Source organism: Malaclemys terrapin, chromosome 9, assembly GCF_027887155.1.
Source record: "Malaclemys terrapin pileata isolate rMalTer1 chromosome 9, rMalTer1.hap1, whole genome shotgun sequence".
Lineage (NCBI taxonomy): Eukaryota > Metazoa > Chordata > Testudines > Emydidae > Malaclemys > Malaclemys terrapin.
Genome location: NC_071513.1, coordinates 60759250 through 60784015, shown reverse-complemented (window position 1 = coordinate 60784015; position 24766 = coordinate 60759250). Strand labels below are relative to the sequence as shown.

The window sequence follows — 24766 nt, the reverse complement described above, 5'->3', positions numbered from 1 at the left end:
GAGGTGGGAAAGAATGATTAAAACAGCCTGGAATACCCACATCCACATTCCAAAGACCGGTACTGAACAGGGAATAACGTCAACCTGTGTGTGTGGATGAGCTCTCCCCACACATCTGGCAATGCAACCCCACCTTGAGTGTGTATTCTACGCTTTCAGCACAAGCCAACCCTGCCCTGTTGGCAATTCATCCTTCATTCAGTGGGGGGAGAGCCACTGAAATACAGCTTCACTCCATACCCAAAAACAATTAGTTGTCTTCTTGTAAGAAATATTCATGTCTGGAGCATCAGGTGCTTGTGGGTTTTGTGGAGGATGATCCAATTTCAACTGAACTGCTTGCAAGTGTTCCTTGGCTTTCTGTCAATTGCAAGTCCTGGGATGGCACAGCCATTGATATTTAGTGCTGCTGCGAAGCACTGCCCAATGATTCCACCACTGAATTACCATTCTTAGGGCAGTGCTCATGCTTTGATTAACACACACTGCTATGAATAGTGTAGCATCGCATACGTTTCCACAGTGGTGGGTTGGCACCATGCAAGTTTTACTACCTATGGGAACCTTTCAAAGTATCCTCTTCAGTTTTTTTTTATGCTCTTCTGTACGTCTGTCCCATGGACTATGCTGTGGGCATAGTGTCTTTGTTCACTTTTCCAACCCCTAGATTCTACTCCTGTTACAACTTAATTGATGGACACAGTGGAAATCTGAATCAAACACAATGGGATCTATTAACGGGGCCAGAACACTTCCATACGGCAGCCATGTTCATTCATGCACAATCAGTTTCTTTGAGAGTCCTACTGACAAGTGACAAATTCATTTTTTTACCTTTAGTGACAGATGCTGTGGAGGGGATGGGTACAACCGTACTGGCTGCAGTTACTACAGTCGCAGCAGACACTTTGCTTGTAGACAGCGACTGTATCACTGAAGGACAACAGGAAAAAAATTAAAATGATTTGTTGCATACTTCTAGATACTCTTCCAAGCTAGTGCTTCACCCTTTTTTTAGATGGATAGTTTTATTAAACCTTGATAGCAAGTTATATTGTATGTGCAACATGAAAGCTTGGGAACAACTGAAACCCACTACACGCTTTCTTCATGAGTATTTGTAAACCTTGTATTGTTGTATGGCAAGAATGGCCGAGCTCTTTGCTATGTCAAACACCATCTAATGCCGCTGCATTTACCCTTGTTCACAGGCATCAGTATAGTCTGAACACCTCCAGGTGCTGTATTTACGCTGAGCTGTTTGATCTGGCTAGGTACCGTCAGCACAGCCTGCTGGGGACTAGACTGGTTTGAGTGGATCTTTAACAATCCTAAAAGAAGGGGGAAAGAGACACATTATACAATGCTTAGCTCCGTCTATCCCCTACTATTTCTCTCACTTTCTGCATGAAATAAGTTGGTATAAGCCAAGCTTTGCTATTCTCTTAGCAAGCCCATGCTCACACTGAATTGTCGAACAAGTTTTTTGTTGAGTTGGATGGCTGCTAACACACTCAGACACATTATATAACTATACTGCAGAGGGCTTTGATATTTGTGAGGTAAGATTTATAAATAATACAGTAATCTTAAACAGAGACTGAGGTGTTGTGTTAATACTTAGAGTTTTAAAAGAACATGGCCAGATACTCAAAACAAAGGACTCTTGTCAGAATAAGACAAAAGTCTTGACTTGCATGTTTCCTGAATTTATCCTTAGGGATCTGATAAATGTAACCTGTAAATGAAGTAAACTAAATTCTACCTTTATAGCTCCTATTACAGTAGATCTGAGCACATCACAGTCTTCCTCAAAACATCCCTGTGCGCAGGGCCGTGCTATTATACAGACGGGGAACTAAGACACAGAGAGCCTACGTGACTTGCCCAGGGTCATGCAGGAAGTTTGTGGTGAATGGACCTGAACCTGGGTCTCCCCAAGCCCTTTAACAATAAATACTAACTGCCTTGAGAAGCAAAGCTAATAGGAACATATAGCATATTTACAAGAGGGATTGATTTAAATTATCATTTTAATCATGATTTAAGTAAGAAAGCAAGAAACCTTGATTTAAATAATTAATTTTAATCTTGTTTTTCATTTGAATTTTCCTAAAGAGAAGTCCATTCTCATTGGTTGGTATAATCATTAAAACATGTTGATTTGTAACTAAGTATAGCTTTTACACTAAAAAGTTGCTATTTCTGTCTGCTAACCAGGAGAATACACTATATCTACACGTTTATTTAAGCAATTATCTAGCTTAGAATACATTTATTCCAATTCTTAATTTTTACATTATTTTTAATGTCAGAAAATGGTGAATGACTCCTCCCTTATTTACTAGATGACAGTTTTCTTTTTAATTAGGATTTGTGTCAAGCTGCATTTAGATGGTAATTGGAGTTCAACTAAGAATGCACAAAACTGTCAGTTTAAATTTTTAAAAAATAAAATGAAACTACCTTAAATGTGCTGGGATGCGTAAGAAAAACATTGTTTCGTGAAATATTTTGCATTTAGGACTAACTGAATTACTAAACCAAGGAAATACAAGCTGTAGGTAGTGAACTGATGGTTTGGATACAAACTGTCCTATGTCTGCAGTATCAGTGTTCAAATCTCTTCAGTGTTTTCCCTTTTGATACAAGCATGTACACCTCTACCCTGATATAACGCGGTCGTGGGGAGCCAAAAATCCCTACCGTGTTATAGCTGAAACCCCGTTATATCGGGGTAGGGGCGGCAGGGCTCCGGCAGTGATTTAAAGAGCTCCATGCTCCGGCCGCTGTGGGGAGCCCAGGCCCTTTAAATTGCCGGTGAGCCCCGCTACTGCAGCCCCGGGGTAGCGGCGACAGGGCCGGAGCCCCACTGCTACCACGCTATACGCGAACCCGTGTTATATCGGGTCGCATTATAGCGGGGTAGAGGTTATTTGGACAAATGGGATGCATCTTTGTAAAAAGAAAGTAAACTTGGCATCCAAACAGAGATTCCTCACTAACCACTAATGGAAAACTAAAGTCATTACTCTAACCAGAAACATTCAACATGCAAATGACCTAAGAAGTCAAATTTCAAATTGTTCTTTTCATTGTTCTTATTGCAACCTTCTTTCTGTTAATAAAAAAGTCGTTTTACTAAGACAGATTTTAGAAACTAGGGGAAATTGCTAAATCTACAGTTAATTTCTGGTAAGAGCTCAAAAATGCAAGTGCTCTGAATTCTACTGTTTATTTTACAAGGTATCTGAAGGAGTTATAGTCCAAGTCGAAATTTCAGTAACAAAAGGCAGAAAGGAAGTTTATTACCTGATACAGCAGCTTTGCCAGAAACAGGGGTTGGTGTAGTCATCAAGGAAGCAACACTTACAACAGTAGAAGTAGCAGTTTTATTAGCTACTGATGAACCAGACTGCCCCTGGTTTATACAAATTTGATGTTGCTGTCCTGATGTCTTTGCCACAGGACCCACAGTGGAAGATGAACTGGAACCTGCACCATCCACTTGCTATATTAAAGAGAGAGATGTGGCAGTGTTAAATTCCTTTTTATTTTACTGAGCATTTAAAATAATTTGTCATACTGCTAGAGAGGAGCATTTAAGAGAAATAAAAGTAACTGCATATATACCTATCCACAATTCTACTGTCTTTACGTAACTCTGTCATGCAAAGCAAAGCTCTTAAAAATATTTCCAAAAACATGTGTATTTCGGGTCAGTTTCCCCACAACTGCCCTGGAGTCCTGAGCAGGAATGAAACAGACCATACACATAAGAACTACTGTGCTGCTACTGGAACTTCTCAAACAACGGTCTCAGGAACCAAGTCCCCTATTCACACAGGAGGTTTACCTCCTTGTTGAGATGAGTTAGCACAGCAAAGAAGTTTACAAGAATCTTGAATATTTCACAGCTGCTCAGAACTCTAGAGCAGTGGTTCTCAACCAGGGGTATGCGTACCTCTGGAGGTACACAGAGGTCGTCCAGGGGTACATCAACTCATCTAGGTATTTGCCTAGTTTTATAGTAGGCTACATGAAAGGCACTAGCGAAGTCAGTACACACTAGAATTTCATGCAGACAAAGACTTTATACTGCTCTATGTGCTATACTAGTGTTTCTCAAGCTGGGGGTCGTGATTTATTTGATAATCATATGGTAAAAATAAGAAAGTCAGCCATTTTCCAGTAATAGTGTGCTGTGACACTTTTGTTATTTTATTTCTGAGTTTGTGAGCTAGCAGTTTTTAAGTGAGGTGAAACTTGGAGTATGCAAGACAAATCAGCCTTCTAAAAGGGGTACAGTAGCCTGGAAAGGTTGAGAACCACTGCTCTAGAGCCATCAGTAGAGAAAGGGAAAACATTTTGTCAGTTTCATCTTATAGCTGCCTCTACTGGCTCAACTGACAGATAATGGTTTTGTTAATGCTTTATCCACATCTTAGCAACAATACATTGTTCAGTCAGGTGACTCATTTAAAAAGGGACACTGGTAACTTAATAGTAGGTAAAGAAATTCAGATAGAAGTGTGATTTGTTCCTTTTGTGATCTTAGGGTTTTGTACTGCCACCATTCACCACAGTATCTGAGCAGCTTCAGCGTAAAATAGACGGGCAACAGCAACGTCCTTAGCGGACTTCATAGAGTCTCTGGCTCTTCTTCCTTTTGGAGACAAACTGTGGGTGGTGTGAATGTGAGTCTAGCAAAGGTAGAAAGTGATGCTTAAGATCATTACAACTGAAAGATTAGAGGAAAAACAGAGCTTTTTCTTTGTGCATTTGACAACCCTTTGCCTATGGCCAGTTTCACTCCTTTGTGAAGTTCGTTTGGCTTGTTTGCGTGGATCTTTCACACAGCAAGAGAGAAGAGAAAAATCCTTTTAAAAAATAGGAAAATGAGATTCAACACACACACACAAAAAACTAAACTATAAAATGGCAAGGACTCGGCTCAGGGGCAGGTGAGAAGTTACTAAACTTTTTTTTTTTTTAAACTGACTTGATTGCCAATTGATTGTGTCTCTTTCACTAAGCTTGCCAAATATCTCCCTATTCTTTCCCCGGCCAGAGTCATCACTGCCAATTTTTGCTTCAGATTTGATGTTGCTGTTGAGTCCACCCACTCAGCTGTAACATCATGTAGTACACAATGGGAATGGGAGTGTAAGGGACGAGTCAATAGAGGGGTTAAAGTTTATTTTCCTGACAGGACATATTAGGACAGCTTTAAGTGTCCTTCATAGCACAAGTACTACAATTTCAGCAGGACTGAAAGAAGAATAAAAAAAGAGGTAGAGTAAAATTTTCAGAGGCACCTAAGTGATTTAGATGGCTAAGTCTCATTTTCAAAAATGACTCAGGCAGTCAGAAACCTAAGTCCCAAAGACTTTCAATGAGATCTAGGCTCCTAAATGCCTCACTCACTTTTGAAAATAGGACTTAAGTGTTTTTGAAATTTTTACCAGCAGTGTTTAAATTACATAAATTAGAATATAACTGGCAGCAGACCACAGATACTTGAGAAAGTCCAGAGGGAAGCCCAAAAACGTTCGTCCATCTCTTTCCCAACACTTTTGGAATTTAAATGCCTTATTTCAGGCTCACTGTGCCACTATGGGATGCCTCTCTTGACAGGGCTGCATTGTTATCACTTTACTTAGGGACAAACAGAAGTGTCAAACTTTGAATGCTGGCAAATTCACAGGACCATAAACCTTGCAGGCTTCCACCCTCAAGGAGATCAGTTCACAACAGAGTAGAGACCAAAAAGCTCATAGCGAGTCAAGGATCTCAGATGACCAATACTTAAGTAACAGCTTCTGGTTTTTTGTTGCCCTGTTGTATAGAGACCTTTAAGCACTTTGCAACTTCCTGTCACCTCTCACCCACAGTCAGTATGTGTATTTGAAAGGAGAGTAACCCAAAGTCTGACCTTTTTCAGGGCATGCTGCAAGATCCTTCTTTTTGACATGAATGGATTTATTCTATATTTCAAAAATAGATGCATTTAACCTATATACCCCTAGAACCTACAAAAGGAAGAGAACAAATCACTCCATATCAGTCTTTTGGGGACCTCACTATGCAGGTCTAATTTACCAGTGTGGTGCTCAAATACTACAATGATGGGTATTATAGAAAACCCCACGATAGAGAACAGATGATGATTAGCACTGGAACACTCAAAGGAGAGGCAATGCAAGTTTTAACAGAAGCTGGATTAGTTACAATGACTTCTGTCCATCTTTGTGCTGTTTTCTTCCTCTTTTGCTGTCCACAGATAAAATGACAAAATATGCCCAAATGGCAAAAAATCCAATAGAAATTAGTTGAGTTTCCTGTCAACCGTAAAATTGGGGAAGGACACAAGCAGATGTCAGAAACACAAGAGAGCTAATAACATTGAATAAAAAGGTTACTGATGGGAAAAAACAGTAAAATCATTTCTTTAAGATTGTATTTGTTAGGAACTAAACATTACAGATCGTTATAGACCCCTGCATCAGCAGAGACCTGAATGTAAAGCTTTCCATCTTTGTAACAACACAAAGTTGGTTAGGCATGTACGTCAGTGAACACACGTCAACAAAACACCAAGTTTGTTCCTCCTTCCGTTAGAGGTCCTGAGCAACTCAACTAGGAGGAGTCCACATGCATAGCATACTCCATGCCAAATTCATACTCTACTCACGCAAGCACACAGACAAGGATAATTCGAGCAGAAGTGTCTCCAAGCATCACGCTCACCCCTTTCCTGTGCACATTTCTTGTACATATGCCTCTCCTGGATGTTTTGCTTTGATTTATAGGTTCTTGTGACCATCTACTAGCAATGCTTCTTCTCACCTGTGAAACTCCATTTGCAGGGAGGGACATGGCTGGGGTCGTGGCCGCAGTGATCACCCCTCCTGAAACTCTCAGCACGGTGGTGCCGGGTTTGGAGAGCTGTGAGGAAGTTGGCACCGATTTCAACGAACCATCTGATATTTTCATCAGCGATGTTTGTCCACCAGGAGCCGCCTTCGAAAGAGAGTTCAGTTTAAGGGAAAGCATTCCAATGAAGTCATTTTTAAAACATCTGCTTTTTGTACTAGAGCAGCAAAAAAATCAGAATATTTCTGAGGAAAAAAGAGGTTTTTGAAGCCAGATCACTAAGCTTAACTTTGAGACAATTGGTTATAAGCTGCTCATTTTCTACATTAGTGTCTACTTTTTCAGAAGTGACCCAGTGATTATGGGTCCCCCAATTTTTGGGTCCCTGATGTGAGACACCTTAAAAGGACCTACTTTTCAGAGAGAGCCTGAATTTATTTGCACCTGCAATTTAAGTTACTAAGAAGTTTCTGAGCAGGTCTACAATGCAGGGACATGGGACATTTGCAAGACACAACCTGTGGATCCAAATAAAACAAGGTGCAATGTTGTGTCCAGTTATTTGCACTATGCATATGCAGGGGTCACTGTCTGAAAACATGGTCTAATATTTCACATACAGTACAAGCATGTTTTTGTTTGTTTTATTCTGAAAGGCTAAGCCTAAGGTTGGAGTTTTTTCTTCGTTAGATATATATATTTTTTTTATAACCAATCTGTTGCAGTGAAAATATGAAATAAATACAAAACCTGTTGCTTGCCTAACTAAATCCAAAGGAGGGCTGAACTTTTTGTAAAAGTGGTTACATTATTTCCCCCCATTACGAGACAATACATATAGTTTGAACAACACGATATTTGAAAGTTACCTGGGCAAATAAAGCAGTCTTCTGTCCAGTTATTACTTTTAATGCCTGCTGTCCTTGAGTGGAAGATGCTCCAACTCCTACACTGCCCTGAACAACTGACGCTGGTGTCAACTGCTTTCCAGAATGCTGCGGAGATGGCTGACCAACTAAAAATGTGCCCTGGTCAAAAATAAAAATTACCTAGGTTAGGCTCTTTGAGTGGAAATAAAATGGTATGAAAAAAATTGAATTCTGCACCAGTAACGTGACAGTGACATTTGTAACTGCTCTCTGTGATCTGAGATTTTATTTTAAACAAAGATTTCTTGTCCTTCAGGTTGCACACACTAATCAGATTTGTTACTGTCATTTGGAATTAACAGAAATATGAAAGCCCATAGATCTTGTTTGCTGACCTCAAAGGGTCTTAGAGGAAATTTTCGCTCTCCGCAGCAGTGAGAGAGTACACAGGGCTCAAAGCACTTCCTACCACAAAGATTATTTTTTTTAAAAAGCGTTTTGCAGTTAATTACAGTGGACGTCCTTGCTAGAGGCAGTGCTCTCATCTCACTGTAAAGCGACATTATGTGACACATTGGAAGTGAGAACCCCAGAAGAAAAGGTCACAAGCGAGGTTCCAAGCTGCTCAGACACGTCCACTGTAATTTAATACGCCTTACATACTTCAGTTTATTCACTGTGACATATACAATTTACCTTCTGAATGTTCAGACAGCTGGGCAGAGAGAAAAGGTGTGTGTGGGGGAGGGGGCGGCTGTCAGTTTTCCCTTCAGCTCTGAAGCCTAATTAATTCTTCAAAGGCCACATCTAGAGCAGAGTTGAAGTCATTCTAGACCCAACAGCGCTGGAGACCCCACTCTAACAGACTAGCCTGTGGAGCCCCCATAGTCCTTCCTCGCATACCACAATTCCATAATTGCCATCTCTCACCTGTTTGGTTTGTCCATTCTCTCTGTTAGCGTTTTTCATTGTCCCCCTTTCCCCTCCCCCCTCCCCAGCTTTGCTTCCCATGGCTCACCCTTGCTTTTTCTCCCCAATATCTCCCTCCTCCATCTTCCCATCTCTACTGCTCTCCCTGCCTACAACTTTTATTATCCCCTAGTGCTCTCTCTTCCCCCTTGGGGCTGCCTCCCTGACCTCTAGCTCTTCTGGTGTGTCCCCCTCAACACCCCCTGCCCCACCTCTGTTTTGGAGGTTGTCTCTACCCCTCCTCTCCCATTTTTGGGAAATATGCTTGCACCCTGCAGTCATTCACTGGTGCACGTTCTCTCTCCTCCTCCTACTCCCTTGTGCTACAATAACGGTGTTCTCTGCATCATGCAGCAGCCCGCAGGGAGCAGCAAGTTGCACCACACAACTCGCTGGGGGGGAGTGGCACAGAACATACTGTCAGCTGCAACAGACACAAGAAGACAGAGTGTCCAGCAGGGTAGAGAGGTGGGTGTGCCCCCCAGAAGGGTCTGGCTCCCCCTTAATTTGAAACTCATCTATTACAGAACCACCGATGCTAGCACAAGGTCTGGGCATCCCTGGATCAATTAAAATGCTGTACAACTCTGACCTGTGGTGTCTGTTTGAGGATGTAGGACGTGTAGGTGAGATGCTGGGATAAGCCACTACTTGTGCTTTGGGCAGTGGCTGCTGCTGCTCCTCCTCCTCCTCCCCCTGCACTTGTAGAAGAGCCTGACTGGAGACCTGTAACAAAAATAAAAACAATGACTCTGCAGAGTTCGGCATCAGAGGCTGAGCAGCCACACCATTTCAACAGTGAAACTACACCGAAATTCGCTTCTCTCCAACCACACCCCATTCCTCTTTTATGCACATCTGTCCTTAGACGGGTGGGTTCTGCGATAGCTTTTCAACAGGTACACAGAGACAGCAGCTGAGATATCTGCGTGCATACAACTCTAAAGGCCTTGTGCAATACAGGCTGCCATGTGCTTCATAAGTGAGCATCATCTATGCACTGATTTTCCAATGCACAACATGATTCTGGGGGTGGTATTGTGCTCTACCACCACAGCACGCTCTGGGAACAAACTGAAAGGGATCGAGGCTGCTTGTGGGCGCACAGAGGTCTTTTTTGTATTGCTCTGCCATCTCTACAGTCAGAGGCAGATGCAAACCAGCAATTTAATAGCTCTTTCAAAAGCCTCTTATAGATTATAAATATGTGAAATCCTACCAATGACCCTGCATACTACTGATTTTGCTTTTACATCAGATACACTTCACCAGTGTTTGAATATAATTTCAGAGTCGTTACAGAGCACTCACCAATGATTACTTTGCAAAGAGCGATAATCTAAGGCTGCATTCGGATACTCTTACTAAGCCTAAACTGAGAGCACCGTGAACTCAGTCTTATTTTCAGTCTCTTATCTAGCAACGAAGTGGGCAAATTGGTTACTGTTTTTCCAAAGAATCAGACATTTGCTTTACCTAAGGCCTATGAGGTTATACTGTCCATTTCCCTGTCAGTGCAGGATTGTGCCCAACCTTGCTCTGAGAGTCCCAAGCAATGGGGCTCCCAGCAATACATCACGGCCCAAAACACCTCAGTTAGGAAGGTCTATTTCAGCACTGACATTTATCTTTTTTTTTTTTTTTTTTAAACACTTCATCCCACTGTTTCTGGTTATAGCCTCATGTATTGCACTCAAACTCCTCTTCTGCCTTCATGGTGTCAATACCAAAGCTGATCAGAAAATGGGCAAACGCCCGCTGGAAAATTTTGATTTATTTTTTTTTGGTTTCCCAATGAAAATTTGAAAACTATCAAGGGAAACAGGCACTTTTCTGCAAAAAAATTTCGTTTAGTCAAAACCACTATTTTCCATTTAAAAAGTTTTGACCAGCTCTAGTCAATACCCTTCATAAACTTGTCAAGGTGAGCTCCCCTCTCCCCTGACACCAGGCTCTCTTAGGCATTGCATAGCTAAGATACTCCTGTGTCATCCCTTTGAGCTTTCTGTATAATTTGGTCCCTTGAGCTCCTTGGCCATTTTTGTTGCCTGTTGCCAATTCCCTCTAGTTGTTCTCTCTCTGTTAATTTTGTGTTCAAAACTGAAGGGAGTATTCTAGGCAAAACTGTTCCAGAGTCATATACATTATGCAACATCTTTGCATAAGCAGCCTAACAGAGCACTGGGCTTTTCTATAGCAGCCACAACACACTGCCAACTAATATCTATTTAATCATCAACCTAATACTCTTTGCAGTACCGTGTCCCAGCTTTTTCACTATGGCTCTGATCCAAAGCCCACTCAACTCAATGGGAGTCTTTCCATCAACTTCACTGGACTTTGGATCAGATCCTATAGGAACATTTGCATTTTAGATTATTTCCCCCCAGTCAGAACAGCCTGCCCTTTTCCAAGATGAATCTTCTTTTTGTTATTTTCTGCTCGTGTTTCCAGTTTCTCTCAGTCCCTTTCTAATATTTGTCAGGAGTTTTCACAACTGCTTTCAATTTAACGTCAGCTGCAGGTTTCAGGAATGTGCTGTATACTCCCTTTCCCAGATTACCAATGAAGGGTTAAAAAAGCATGCTGACAGGCTGGAATTTTCTTACTTGATCACTATTTGCAGTTATTGCTTTAAAAAAATCTGGGGGTCAGGGGATGACTTATATGAAAGAGCTCTCATGGGTCCCCTCACTGAACAGTACCATGCTGCCTTTTTTTTTTTTTTTTTTTTTTGGGTGAACAAAGAAACTTGTCCTATCACTAACTCCCAAGGTACCAGAATAAAAGGCAAAATGCTTAACACATTAATTACAAAATGATTACATTATTTAACTCATTAGATTTCCCTGCAAGACTAACTAGCATTGTTTGTGGCTCGCAGTATGGCTCCTTGGGGTATCAGAAGCAGTTTTCCTTTTCCCGAAGGGTTCTTGCTGTTGGTGGTAAGGTACAGTTTGGTGCCAGGTGGTAAATTTGCCAAGTTTGCCAGGTTTGTGGCTGGCAACTGCAGCGTAGCCATCACTAGAAATGGAACAAAAAACAGAAAACCATGTTAAAAATTCAGTTTTCAGTTAAAAATTCAGAGTGGGATTCATAATAAAACCTGGGGAATTGAAATAAAGTCGGAACAAAATAGTGGCTAACCAATGAACACTGAGCATAACAATGAGAATGCTGTGCTTGCAGCACTTTATACAGCTCTAGGTGTCTCTTCTGTTGAAGATAGTTTACATATAAAGTGTTATTTATTACTACACTAGCCTAATTCTAATAAGTTTTTACTACAGATCTCTTAGCATGTTATTTTGACTAGATGTTCCCTCTCATTCTGAAATATAGTTGTGTTTGGAGTAATACTGGAGCATGACAGAGTTCCAAAATGAATCAGAATCTGAATTTTGTAATCCAAGTTGTAAAGTTACTTTACCTGAACCTTGAGATCCACTTTTCTGAACCCCTGCTGAAGTCACCTGAGCCTTCGTTAAAGTTTGCACAGGTTGGGCAACAATTGTTCCACCACCTCCACTCACAATGGCTTTTGCTACTCCTTGGGTTACAACCTGCTTTGGACCAACAGCTTTTGCTACTGAAGAGCTGGATTTTGTCACAAGTATCTGACCACCACTGATAGCCACAGCTTGTTTCACTGTTGACTGTAAAGTAGAACTGACAGGAACCCCAACGACCTGTAATAAATAAGCAACCGATGACACTCTTCAAGCAGGATTTCCCTGGTACAGCACCTAAAGAGAATTAACATTCCACCTGGTGGGCTACCCAAGAAGTTGGTATTTATTTCAGGGCATTTCAGAGGTTAAACAAGCTAACAGGTTACTCATTCTGAAACAATAAACTTAATGTAAGGGGGACTCAAACACATTCAAATGTAACTAAGACCAACACAGAGACTATTAAAAAAACTGATCAAACTCACAACCATTCCTGTTCAGTCCACCGGTGAGAAAATAACTATAAAAACAACCATGATTTCAGAATGCCTATTAAAAATTTGAGTGTGACCCACTTATCCAAGGACCCTCGATATTCCCGAACATAGGAAACTGCTTCATTCAGAAAGAACCTGACGTTTGCCTTAGTGAAGTGCAGAGAGCCATGCGACCTGAGGAAGCACTCAATGCCTACTGGCAAAGGGTTCACTATTATGTCAGTAAACTCCTATCAGTCCGGACAAACTCACGACACCCAACACATTGCTTTCATAGTATTTATCTAAAAAGTGCCTTGTGAGGCATCAAATGAAAGCCAGTGACACCCTGGTCATCGATATCATTGTGAAATGCCTATATTAACACTATAGAAGGAGTTATGTATACCTATTGATATTATGCCTTGAAGTCTGTAACTAAGCAAAGGGAAAACCAGGAGAGAAGATAGTTAGCTCTCTGTCATATATAAATTAAGTACAATAAAGCTGACATAATAGAAGCCCACGCCGCATGTAGCATCAACAGGAAAAAAACAGGTTGATGGGAGGGCAGTGGAGGGGAGAATTTGGACTCAACATGGGTGACAGCACACAGGAGAGCAATCAATGGGGGCAAAGAGTCTTATCTTGGGGTGCACTTCAAAATGATGCATTTCAAAGGTTTACTGAACCATGAGAGGAAGGAAAAAGAACCTCTGTTATCCATTTGCTGAGAAAACCCCTTTGAAGGCATAGGGATATTTACAAAAGTCTGGGTCGTGGTGATGACTGGAAGACAGCAAGCTCTGCAAAAAGCTTTGGTGAGAGACTGTATTAGACAAGGATTATAGCCTAAAGTTTTAATCTCTAGAAAGTGTTATACTTTTGTTTTGTTGGTAACCATTTCTGTTTCCATTATTCTTGCTCAATGCTCACTTGAATCTATGACACTCTGCTCTTTATTAAACAACTTCTCTTTGTTTTCACCATAAATAGAGTACAGTGCTGCATTATTACAAAGGACCCGATCTTAAGTTGTAACCTTCCAGCTGTGTGCGCACAGTCTCTTTGGGGACACTATACCTGGCAATTAGTGAGAGTGTCCAGTGACAGGGGCTAGACACCACAGGGGACGCTTCTGTGGAGTTCCAGGCCTAAGATACACTTGGTGTTAATCTGCAAGGTAAAATGCGGGCTGGCAGGGTTCTGATGAGTTTGTTGGGGTAGCTAGCTGACTGAGTGCCCAGTTTGGCACCAGCAAGTCTCTCTCACTGAGGCAGGGGGGTAACATGCTGACCTATGGTTCTGGAGAAACTTAAGATTCAACTGACTCATGAAAATACTCTGGAAACTTTGGCCCCAATGTTGAACTAACAAACAGCCTCAGTTTTGTACACAGACAACACATCCAGGGAAGTATCACATTTGTGCACCTGCCAGACTAGGCAAAAAGGTAGTTTAAAGAACCATTAACTGATTTGTAAATATTAATGTACATTTACATATGTAAATATATTTTGCATACATTGGTCCGTGTGCATGGCAGGTAGATTTCACTGTATACACCTTAGAGTGGGTAAAAAGGCAGGAATTAACCCTTTTGATGTCGGGACTGTTGAGCCTTTACACATGGAGCTGCTAAGCTCCAAGCGTGCCCCAGCTGCTTTGCTTCTCTCTCACTGACACATCACACTGAAATCTACTGTAGTTCTCGTTCCACTGATGCAAAATAAAGTTTCCATTCTGGGCTAGTTTCTCCTGTTTCGCTCTCTCTTAAACCTTTGCAACGGAGGAGTAAATAGGAAGCAGGAGGTTGTTCCTTGCAGGCAACAATATGCAGCTGTTTCCACCCCCTTAACTTCCCCATGTAAGTAAAATTACCTATGAAAAATAAAAACAAGAACTACCCCTAGAGCTGGACTTGAACCCGCAGCCTAGCACTCCCTTACATATAGTACCTCCAGCATTCTAAGGTAGCAGCACAGAGATAGCTTGTTTCCTATGACCTCCCCCGAACTCATGGCTTTAAGAGAAGCAGCACTGACTGCTATCCCCCCAGTTCTGTGCTAGCAGCAGCGTGGAGATGCGACAGCGAAACCACACTGAGTCCAGGCAGTTTAAGACATCAAAACATTCAATACCTTTGACTGGGTGGTCCCCTCTCCTGTGCTCACGATCTGCTTCTGAGGTGACAAAGCTATCATGTGACTCCCCTTCACAGTGACATACTGCTGCCCAGAGGCCTGTGAGGTTGTCCCAGTCACCGGCAGCTGAGGTTGCTGGGGCAGCTCTCCAGGCTCCTGCTTTATTATCACCTTTTCATAAGGAAAACTGGAGTAAACAAACTGCTTTGTGCCCCAAAAGAAATCATCATCTGCAAGCATCAGTCTTCAGAGAGAGGTAGGAGCTTCCGGGCTGAGAGAGAGAGACAGAGGGCCAAAAGCTCCCACCGCACAGCCTCTGAACCATTCTGACTTCACTTCCTGTTTTGTCAAATGGGGTGAATACTTGCCAACTTCCCAGGGGCCTTATGAGGCTTAGTTAGTATTTGCAAAGTGATGGGAAGGCCACAAGTGCGAAGTGTCGTTATTAATATTAACTATGTGTTTGTTCTGCTTGGAAGCTGCAACTATGCATTAGTCTGCTCAGGGCTGAGCGGTACTCTGGGCTTTTAATTCCCCATCCAGAATCCTGCCCCAAATATGGCCTGAACCCCAGAAAAAACCCAACCTTTGATAAATCCTTTTCTATCCTGCTACATTACGTAAAGGGTGTGCCTTATTCATTTCCATTACGACCTCTATTACCAGAGGGTCTCAACATCTTGAATGTATTTATCCCCCTAACTGCTATTATCCCCATCTGGAGAATTGAGGCTCAGAGACTGAGTGACTTGGCCAAGGTCATGCAGGAAGTCTTGTGGAGCAGGGCATCATCACACATGGGTTTCCTGCGCCCCAGACTAGCACCATAAACCCTGTACCACCCTTCCTCTTTCATCAAAATTAACTCATAATTTAAAGGAATTAAGGCAGCCACTCAGAACTCTGGGATAAACACCTGATTTTGGATGCCAAGGTCAGTAGTTAGAAATGGAAATCCTCTTATTAGATCAGCCTATTCATTCCCCTGTAAGGGGTGGGGAGAGTACTGGCTCACAAGAAGACACGTGATACTACAGTTGGTTAAAAAGAAATTTGGACAAGTGACACTTAGGGAAATGCATTTAAATGCCAATATTTGACATTCAGAAATCATGGTAAAGTATGAGTAGGCGGGAAAATAGCCTAGAGTCTCAGACTACCGCAGTTTATTTTTAATGTACAGTAGAAACTCAGAGTTATGAACAGCAGAGTTACGAACTGACCAGTCAATCATACACCTCATCTGGAACCGGAAGTATGCAATCAGGCAGCAGCAACAGAGACAACAACAGCAGCAGCAAATACAGGACAGTATTGAGTTAAATATAAACTACTAAAAAAAAAAAATAAAGGGAAAGCAGCATTTGTCTACTGCATAGTAAAGTTTCACAGCTGTATTAAATCAATGTTCAGTTGTAAGCTTTTGAAAGAACAACCATAACACTTTGTTCAGAGTTATGAACATTTCATAGTTATGAACAACCTCCATTCCCCAAGGTGTCTGTAGCTCTGAGGTTCCACTGTATTATGCGATAAAAGCACAGCTCTAAGATTTGCTAGAATACGACAGTGGTTCATCAAGGAAAAGGATGAATGAGATGGAAGAAGAGAGACAGACAAGGGAAAGAGGGCAGAGGAACAATCGAGCCAACAGAACAGAATGGAAATCAAGACTAATCTGCTGACAGTTGTAAAAGTTTTCATTTCCCTAATCACATAACAATGGAACTGGCAGTCAGGCCCCAAGAACACTCACTCCCAACAGTACCGTTATATGCACTAGAAAAGATACATGCTTTGTGACAAAACCCAGTGTGCAGAGATACTATCAGAGCATGCATCCATGTACAAAGCCAAGAACATAATCAAATACCTTTGTAAAAGCTCCAAGTCCACCTGTCACAGATTTAGGGCTTTGTGCCTTAGAATGACTCCCAATTGGACAAAGGGGCGGCATGGTTGCAAATAGAGAATCCTCTTGCTACGGATGAATACATATGGCACACAATTAGGTGGAACGTGCAATATAAAACAAAGTGATGACTTCCTGTATTCACATTACTGATAACCCAGAGTGCCCTGAATTACTTATCTGCACTGTTGTTGTAGCCATATTGATCCCAGGATATGACAGACAGACACAAGGTAGCTAAGGTTTTATGACAGATACTGGTTTTATGGCTCATTACAACACCCAATTTGTAACCCACCCTATTGCCTGCGAACCCTTAATTACCCACTTCATTTTAAGTGGTCTCCTACAGGGTGTGTGAATCCCTTATGCTTAACCATCAGTCCCACCTTGTATTTAGTGTAGACACTCTGGATACCCTCTACAGACCTCAGGAAGAGCTCTGTGAAGCTCCAAAGGTTGTCCCTTCCACCAATAGCAGCTGTTCCAGTAAAAGATATTACCTTGGCCACTGGGAGCTGTGGGCGGCCATGCCTGCAGACGGTCAATATAAACAAACTGTCTCGCGGCCAGCCTGCGGATTACCCTGATGGGCCGCATGCGGCCCGTGGGCTGCAGGTTGCCCACCATTGACATAAATACAATGGAATCCTGCCAAACAATATAAGGACCTGCAAACACCAAATTCTTTTTTGTTGTAAGTTATATTATCAGCAACTAAAACAATGTTTATTATCGTATGGTAATTAGCTGATAGAAATGGACTGACAGCTACAGTCACAGGCATGATTTTTCTATTCTTTAAATGTTGTAAATTTAAATTAGGCTAAAACTGGCACACACAATCTAAGAGTTGAGAGCACATTTTAAAAGTTAAACACTGGAAAACCATTTGCTGATTTAAAGTTGCAAACAAAACGAAGTTCTGTTTCAGATACATTATTCTTTCCTCTAAGTAAAAAATTCTGATGGCATGCAAGCTTCATAGTAGAACTGGTGGACTTGCAGAAGTAGCAATATTTTCTCCCTACATTATGTAAATTATGTATGCCACACATCTAGACCTGCAACATTTTGTTTCTTTCATTCCAGCTGGGGAGGTTGGTAGGTGAATCAAAAAATTTTTTTTTGACTCGTTCCATACTCTTAATAAATGTAAATTCTTATTTTCAGTCACTGTGCCAGAAGACTATTGAAGAGATGAAGAAAAATGTTGACCAGAGGATGCTTTGAAATGTTAGGTTGGACTGTTTTAATACAAAAGAATTTTTTTCTACCCTTACAAAATTACATGTTCCCAACCCAGTCGAAGAGACAGAGATTTACAGGGAACAGACTTCCACTTATTTTTCTAATTAACTTCCGATTCCTAATGGTGTCACCTTGAAAATGTGTAATTCACTCAATATGAGTGGTGTGCGTCTCTGGATCTGCTCTGATTTATTTGACACTACAGAGAAGTAACTGCTCCAAACCAGTGAAATAAAGAGTTAATCCTTAACCGTGTTAATGGCAGTCATTGTGTACATACTTATTCTTTTTATATATAAAAAAGTAAGGGGTGCAAAAATCACAGTTAAAAAAAGCTGCTCCACATTTGCTGCCTCAAATATGTAAAAACTTGTTTCCTAAGAGAAGTGATACTCAAGATCACTATGGGACAAGCCTATGGATTGGATCTCACTATGATAAAAATACAAGATGGGAATACATGCTTAATTTTACTTAGTACACCTCTACCTCGATATAACGCGACCCAATATAACACGAATTCAGATACAACGCGGTAAAGCAGTGCTCTGGGGGAGTGGGGCTGTGCACTCCAGTGGATTAAAGCAAGTTCGAAACGCGGTTTCACCTATAATGCGGTAAGATTTTTTGGCTCCGGAGGACAGCGTTATATCGGGGTAGAGGTGTAGATCTTGTTATATGTACACAAGTGGCAAAATTCCTATACTACAGATTCTCAGAGACAGACCTGGTTGGAAAGTAATGTTCTGAATCTTAATTGAAAAATAAGAGGCTCTTCTCTATAGACTGAATGGCAATTATCCAGGCAGCTAAAATCGATTATTCTTGCATGTGCTGAACAGGCTAATGCTGACAAGGCTCCAGCACACCCCAGGCTCCACCAACTACTTTCAAAAGGTGCGTCATTGAAGCCACTAGTCTGCCAAAAATAACCTTCTCTGTAGAGAAAATGGGAACGATTTTGTCTCAATTAACCCAGCTCCATACCTTTATTGCTTTCCAGCTGCAAAGCACAGACACTACTCATTCTCAATTTACAGTCAGTGACTCCACATTTGTCTGGGGCAAATACTTTTTTGTAGATAAAGCTTCCAATGTTGCTAGCTCTTTGGTGTTCTTTTTATCTCCCTGTTGTTGACATGAACATTCTTCTGATGGAGGGAGCTGAAAAGCCACTGAATGTCAGCTATTGGCCTGATATGAATCTATCAGTCGTGCAGAAAATTTGGAACTGAGATTTTAAAAATATGCACCTTTTGTTAAATCTGATATTATCACCAACCAAGCCAAAAAAGATCAGTCTTTTATAGAACAGGCTCTTTGAAAGGTATTTTGACAGTACCGATATCTGTGCCCTCCAAGGATTTCCTTATATGCTAACAAAAGACTGGCACTTTTCAGAGAAATAATCACAACTCTAATTAGAGCTGCATGAAATTACACTATCATACCATATAAACAATAGTGCTATGGTGGCTAGAGAGAGGAAATGTTCAAATGAACTAATGAGAACATGAAGTTGTCTGGAATCAGCATTTATGATACTGAAAAAGCCTGCTCCATATGAAGCTATTTCTTTATGGAAACAGACAACCTAACAAGAATGTTACCTTGACAGCTGACGTTACCAAGCTGCTTCCATGGATCTTTGAGACTGGAGAGCCGGCTCCATGAGAGGCTTGAGAGACACCTGTCAGTTTGCTTGTTGGGCTTCCTGGGTATTGGAAAACAAGTTTTATGCAGTGTTGTTGTAGCCATGTTGGTCACAGGATATTAGAGAGAGAGTGGGTGAGGGTAATGTCTTTTATTGGATCAACTTCTGTTGATGAGAGACAAGCTTTCAAGCTTACCCAGAAGCTCAAAAGCTTGTCTCTCTCACTAACAGAAGCTGATCCAACAAAAGATATTACCTCACCCACCTTGTCTCTACTGGAAGATAAGGCAGATTTCAGCATAAGGGTTCAGTCTTTGGTACCATTAAATAAATACATCAAAACAAGGAAGACATGATCAGTGGAGATCAGGATGGGGACAAGTTACATTAGTGTTCTGTTATAGAAGACAACGTATAGTCAAAATCAACACAAACTAAACATCCCTTCTTTAAAGGAACAAGACCTCACTAAACATAATGCTAAAAATCTCATTTCTTCTTCAAGTTCTTTTGAATATTAAAAGACATTTTTAAAATCTGCTTCTTCCCCGTTTGAACAGTTTACATTTTGTACTCCACTCAACAGAACTAGTTTCACTTTCTGATTCTCAATCAAAAGTACAGTTCTGCAACATGTGGGTTGCACATATAATATCCTCTTGCAGTGTTTATTTATTTACAAAACTGCTTGTATTTATATTAAAAACAAAACTATACAGATATTTCTATTGAAGGTAGGCTTTGAGAAAGCTCGCTTCTATAAAACCTTTGTTTCAGACCTCACCTGACTTAGTAGTGTCTCTTTGTTTTACCCTCTTTTAAAAAAATTAAGATATTGGGTGGGAATTTGAAAACCACCTACGTGACTCTGATGTACAAGTCCTCACTGACTTCCAATGGAACTTGTGCCCCTAAGCCACGTAGGTGCTTTTGAAAATTCCACTCACTATCAAATTGCATCGGATTTACCCAACAAGAGAGCTCAAAAACAGAGATTAAAAGAAATTCAGCTACTGCAAACATACAGTGGTTTCCCACCATTCAGTTTTCCTACCATACAGTTGTAGGGGGGTGCTCATTGAAAAAATGTGATTTTCTGATCAAAAAAGGGGACATTTTAATGAAGATCTTCCCCCTTTTTCAACTATGTCTAGTGAAAGGCACATACTACACGGATCACTGTAACCAGGATGAACACACTATGTCAGCTCCAAGTGTCATTTTGAGAAGCTACTATATACACCTATATGTAATTACGTATACGTGCGTTTAGACAGGAAGTTCTTAGCCTGTCTCTAATAATGGACTCACAAGCAGTTATTTTTCCTCCAGCATGTAGGCAAGGGTTTCCAGCTGGCTCACATTGCCTTCCACCTGTCTCCTGCAATCTGTACTCTCCAGACCGACAGACTGCACCGGTTCCCCTAGCGTCACCTCTGAAGCACCACAGGAATCTAGTTAAATGAGTCTGGGGTGGGCCTGAGGCCAACCAGCTAGAAGCAGCTGAATGAAGGTTCACAGTAGCACAAAGGTTGATTCAGTTCCTCTCCAGACCATCTTAATCCAATTGACCTATTGTTTCGATACAGCTAGAGAAATGCATGCTGGAATCTCTAGTACTGGCAGGTCACACTTCTGGGTTAAAGATGGGGGAGTGCGGGGGGGAGCACTTTGCCATGGCAAAGGCACAGCTTCATTTTAAGCGTCCTTGCTTTTTAATCAGTGTGTAGCACAGCCTCACATTCCTTGCTCCTCATCTCTGAAATGTGTACACTCCCTGGGGAAAGGAATGTGAGATTTCTATTTGGCCTTGCTTTTTCTGTCATGGCCGAAAGCAAATTCCTTTAACGTTAAAAAGACACATTCTGTACATTAATTATACAAACCAATAATACCGATCTTCCTTTGTAAAAGGCTTTCAGATCTTCACAGATCTAAGTGAAGATAGGCTTGAATGTATAAAACTAACCTGCTACCTTCTATGGATCAAATTACGCACCTGTGCTTGTGGCTGCTGCTCCGACCATCTGTGCCGGCTTGTCCACAATAACGTATGGATTATTAATGACTGAACTAGCAGACCCCAACTTCATGTGCACTGGAGTGGAGGTTGGGGTACGAGGTAGTGGAGATGGGCTTGGGGTGGATATTGGAGAACCTTAAGGAAAAGAGTCCAACACTTCCATCTCAAATTTCATAAGGGCATAAAAATGCAATAATAAAAAAAATGACTTGTAGTTTGGACATTTAGCTGAAGGTGCACTTCCAGCCTGAGCGGGGTGCCAGGACTGCAGGGATAGGTAAAGCTGCATGATCCCAGACTTCCCCACTCGCACTGTCAATATGCTTCTGTAGATGAGGGTGAAGTGCTGAACAGCTCCTTGAAGCCATTCATCTTCCTTCGCCTACAGTGCTCCCTTTTACAGCCAACCACAGAAACAGCTCATGAATAAAGGGCTGTAGGCTCAGGCAGTCAACCACTAGGCCAAGCCTCTATTTTATCCCACACTCGGCTCAAACGCAAGAGCCCCTAAGAGCCGTTATGGTACCACCATGTGGACTCTTGGTAAGTGGAAAGGGGATTAAACTGGGGGTGAGGGGAGGGGAAGACAAAAAACAAAAAAGCAGATGAGTTAAAAGGGTAGCAGAGACAAAAGGATGGAAGAGTGAGAACATAGACAGAAAAGAGAGGGCAGCCACTGCATCAGGGAACAGAGCAAGAGGACTCTGTGTGGGAGAAGGCAATCCTCCAATAATCTGCTCTCTTGGGAGAGAGGGAGGGAGGACTGACAGCTAACAAGGAGCAGAAACACTCAATCCAGGAAGACCCTGATGATTTACAGCAACTATCACAATCCGAAAGGGGTCGGGGTCTTAGCATGAAAAAATTAGCAGAGCCTAAGAATTGTTTAAACAGGGGAACATCTGGAACAGCAAAGCTTGATATAGAAAAGCTGAAGGGTTTCAAGGAAGGCAAGATGGTTCTGTAACTCTCACCCACTGGAAAGTCTCACTCATGCGACAAAGAAAAGAAGAGCAGTGGGACAGTACGTTAGGATGATAAGAGCACTTTGCAGACATTCAAACATAAGCTGCTGGTGCCCTGGGTACTACTTTAAGATGGCAAGGACGACTATTGGCAGAAGAGAAATTACAACCACGCACAGGAGAAGTCAAGTTGGGAAGAGATCATCAGTAGCACCCAGCTTGGTACCCTGGCTCTTCATTCTCTATATGAACTTCAGATGAAGGTAGGGCTTTACAGGCAAGGCTCCCAGTTTCCCAAGTGACCCAGTAGGGTTGGCCATTAAAGATTTTTGATGCAACAATACAGCCTGGTGCAAGGCACTGCATCAGTGAAGAGAATGCACATTATGTTTAGCAGACTAGGAACTAGAGGTGAAAAGAGTTAACAGTACAGGCAAATGTAGCATGATTGTGTCTGGCTGAGAAGTTACTAAAAGGAAATCATTTTGCCAACTGCAATCAGCTGCTTATCTAAACAAACAGGGAACTACTGTTAAGGGAAAAGGGAGGAAGCGGTTTGATTCTAAGGAGGGGACTTTGTTACTAGGAGAATAACAATTTATATACAAGTTTAAATCCTGTCATTTCCCTGATAACATAAAAGGAAAAAACCTGCACCCACTTTACCCAGCCCAGTAGTTCGGCATTTTGCAAAGAGAAGAAGCCCTTCTTCCCATGGACATACTCTTACATGCAAAATGCATTTCAATATTATGTTTTGAACTAACACTTTTCACACCTGAGCCCATTAGCAGCAGTAGCAGATTTACTAAAGAGTGATCTCAAGTGGGTTGCTGGTAGTATTTATGCCCAGTGAGAGACTAAAACTAGTTCCCATCCCGCTTTTAATCTTGAATTCACAAATTAAACATTTTATATAGGTTTGTTGTTTTTTAAAAGAGGGAATTTTGTTTAGTGCATTACACTGGATCTCCCTATTGCCTAACATGTAATGTTAGCATGAAAATCGGGAAAGGACACAAAACAAGACCAACTAGTTCAACCTCATTGTTCAGTATGATACTGAAACTAAAATGTACCTGATACAATCTTGCAGCTCATGGTGATGGGCTGGAAGGATTTTCCTGGAGATTCTGCGGGGCTCGGGATCTGACCCTGAGGTACTATTTTGCAGCTAGCTGCAATTGGCTGAAAAGCTGAATTTCCATGAGAGCCAAAGGTTACTTTCTGTGTTGCCAATTTGGTGGGAGTCCGTTCTATTGAAGATGGCAGGGAATAAAAAGTGGTATGTCTTTCAGTTTCAGCATTCACAGGGAATCCTGATTAAAATATGGAAAAGAGAAATGTTTCTCAGGCTGACTCATCAAATTCCTTGTTGCGTTTCTCTACACAGACAAAAATTAAGATATAACAAACATGTCTACAAATATAAAGCATAAGAAAGTGGGGGTTCAGTTATGATTTTTTTGCATTTTCATGTGTTATTTTGCTGGATACATCCTGAACAAAAAATTAAGACCCGGACTAGCCATATACTGTCTTACCCAATATGCAGCCATGCACATTCGTTTTTGGCATATTTTTCATAAGTCACATTGACTTACCTAAAACTATTAAGTTTTGAGTGTCCATAAGACAGATAGATCAATGTAGCTGAGGGGAAGTTTCCCCTGAAGAAAATCCCTGTCCCTGCATATTTAGGAGTGATTACCTAGAGGTAAGAGGGCTGACTACCGCCCTCTTATATTAGCCCATAGTTTACTCTGGTGTGGCAGAAGCTGTATTACTGAAGAGCTCAGGTACTCATGGATAATGAGCCACTAACAGAGAAGCCAGTGTAGAGGCCCCAGAGGCTGAAAAGTAGGTTTTCCTCTTTTCAATTTGTTTTATGGGCTGTCCATCCAGATGTACTTATTGTCTTTGCTCAAGTCTGAAAAATGCTAGTGTATTGATAGTTCAGAGGCCTGCATTTTCCTTTTTTTGGTGTGAGACCATCAAAAGCACTCACTGAAACCCTGAACCTTCTCCCCTTCGCCTTCCCCACCCCCCTAACTCAGAACCACTGCCACAGCAGACTGCAGGAGTAGATGACATGGGTGGAAAGGATGGCTGTGCCACATAAACACAAGCACGCCGACAACTAGAAGAGCTGCATCAGGAGATTTTACCAGAGAT

At 41.6% G+C, this 24766-nt stretch overlaps 1 protein-coding gene across 5 annotated transcripts in view; it reads right to left on the bottom strand.

Moving 5' to 3' along the window:
* The window catches only part of YEATS2 (YEATS domain containing 2), a 74462-nt gene that overhangs the window by 19342 nt on the left and 30354 nt on the right, over positions 1-24766 (bottom strand). For 4 of the 5 annotated variants that reach the window (XM_054039280.1, XM_054039283.1, XM_054039282.1 and 1 more), the window contains 13 exons: positions 23671-23910; positions 21603-21761; positions 19560-19663; positions 16660-16767; positions 14784-14957; positions 12145-12403; positions 11577-11738; positions 9307-9440; positions 7746-7904; positions 6850-7023; positions 3313-3511; positions 1200-1331; positions 835-933 (listed from right to left, as the gene is read on the bottom strand). In XM_054039280.1, the coding sequence (XP_053895255.1) occupies positions 835-933; positions 1200-1331; positions 3313-3511; positions 6850-7023; positions 7746-7904; positions 9307-9440; positions 11577-11738; positions 12145-12403; positions 14784-14957; positions 16660-16767; positions 19560-19663; positions 21603-21761; positions 23671-23910 (2103 nt within the window). The remainder of the gene's footprint in view (positions 1-834; positions 934-1199; positions 1332-3312; positions 3512-6849; positions 7024-7745; positions 7905-9306; positions 9441-11576; positions 11739-12144; positions 12404-14783; positions 14958-16659; positions 16768-19559; positions 19664-21602; positions 21762-23670; positions 23911-24766) is intronic. The other variant, XM_054039285.1, reaches the window with a different exon arrangement.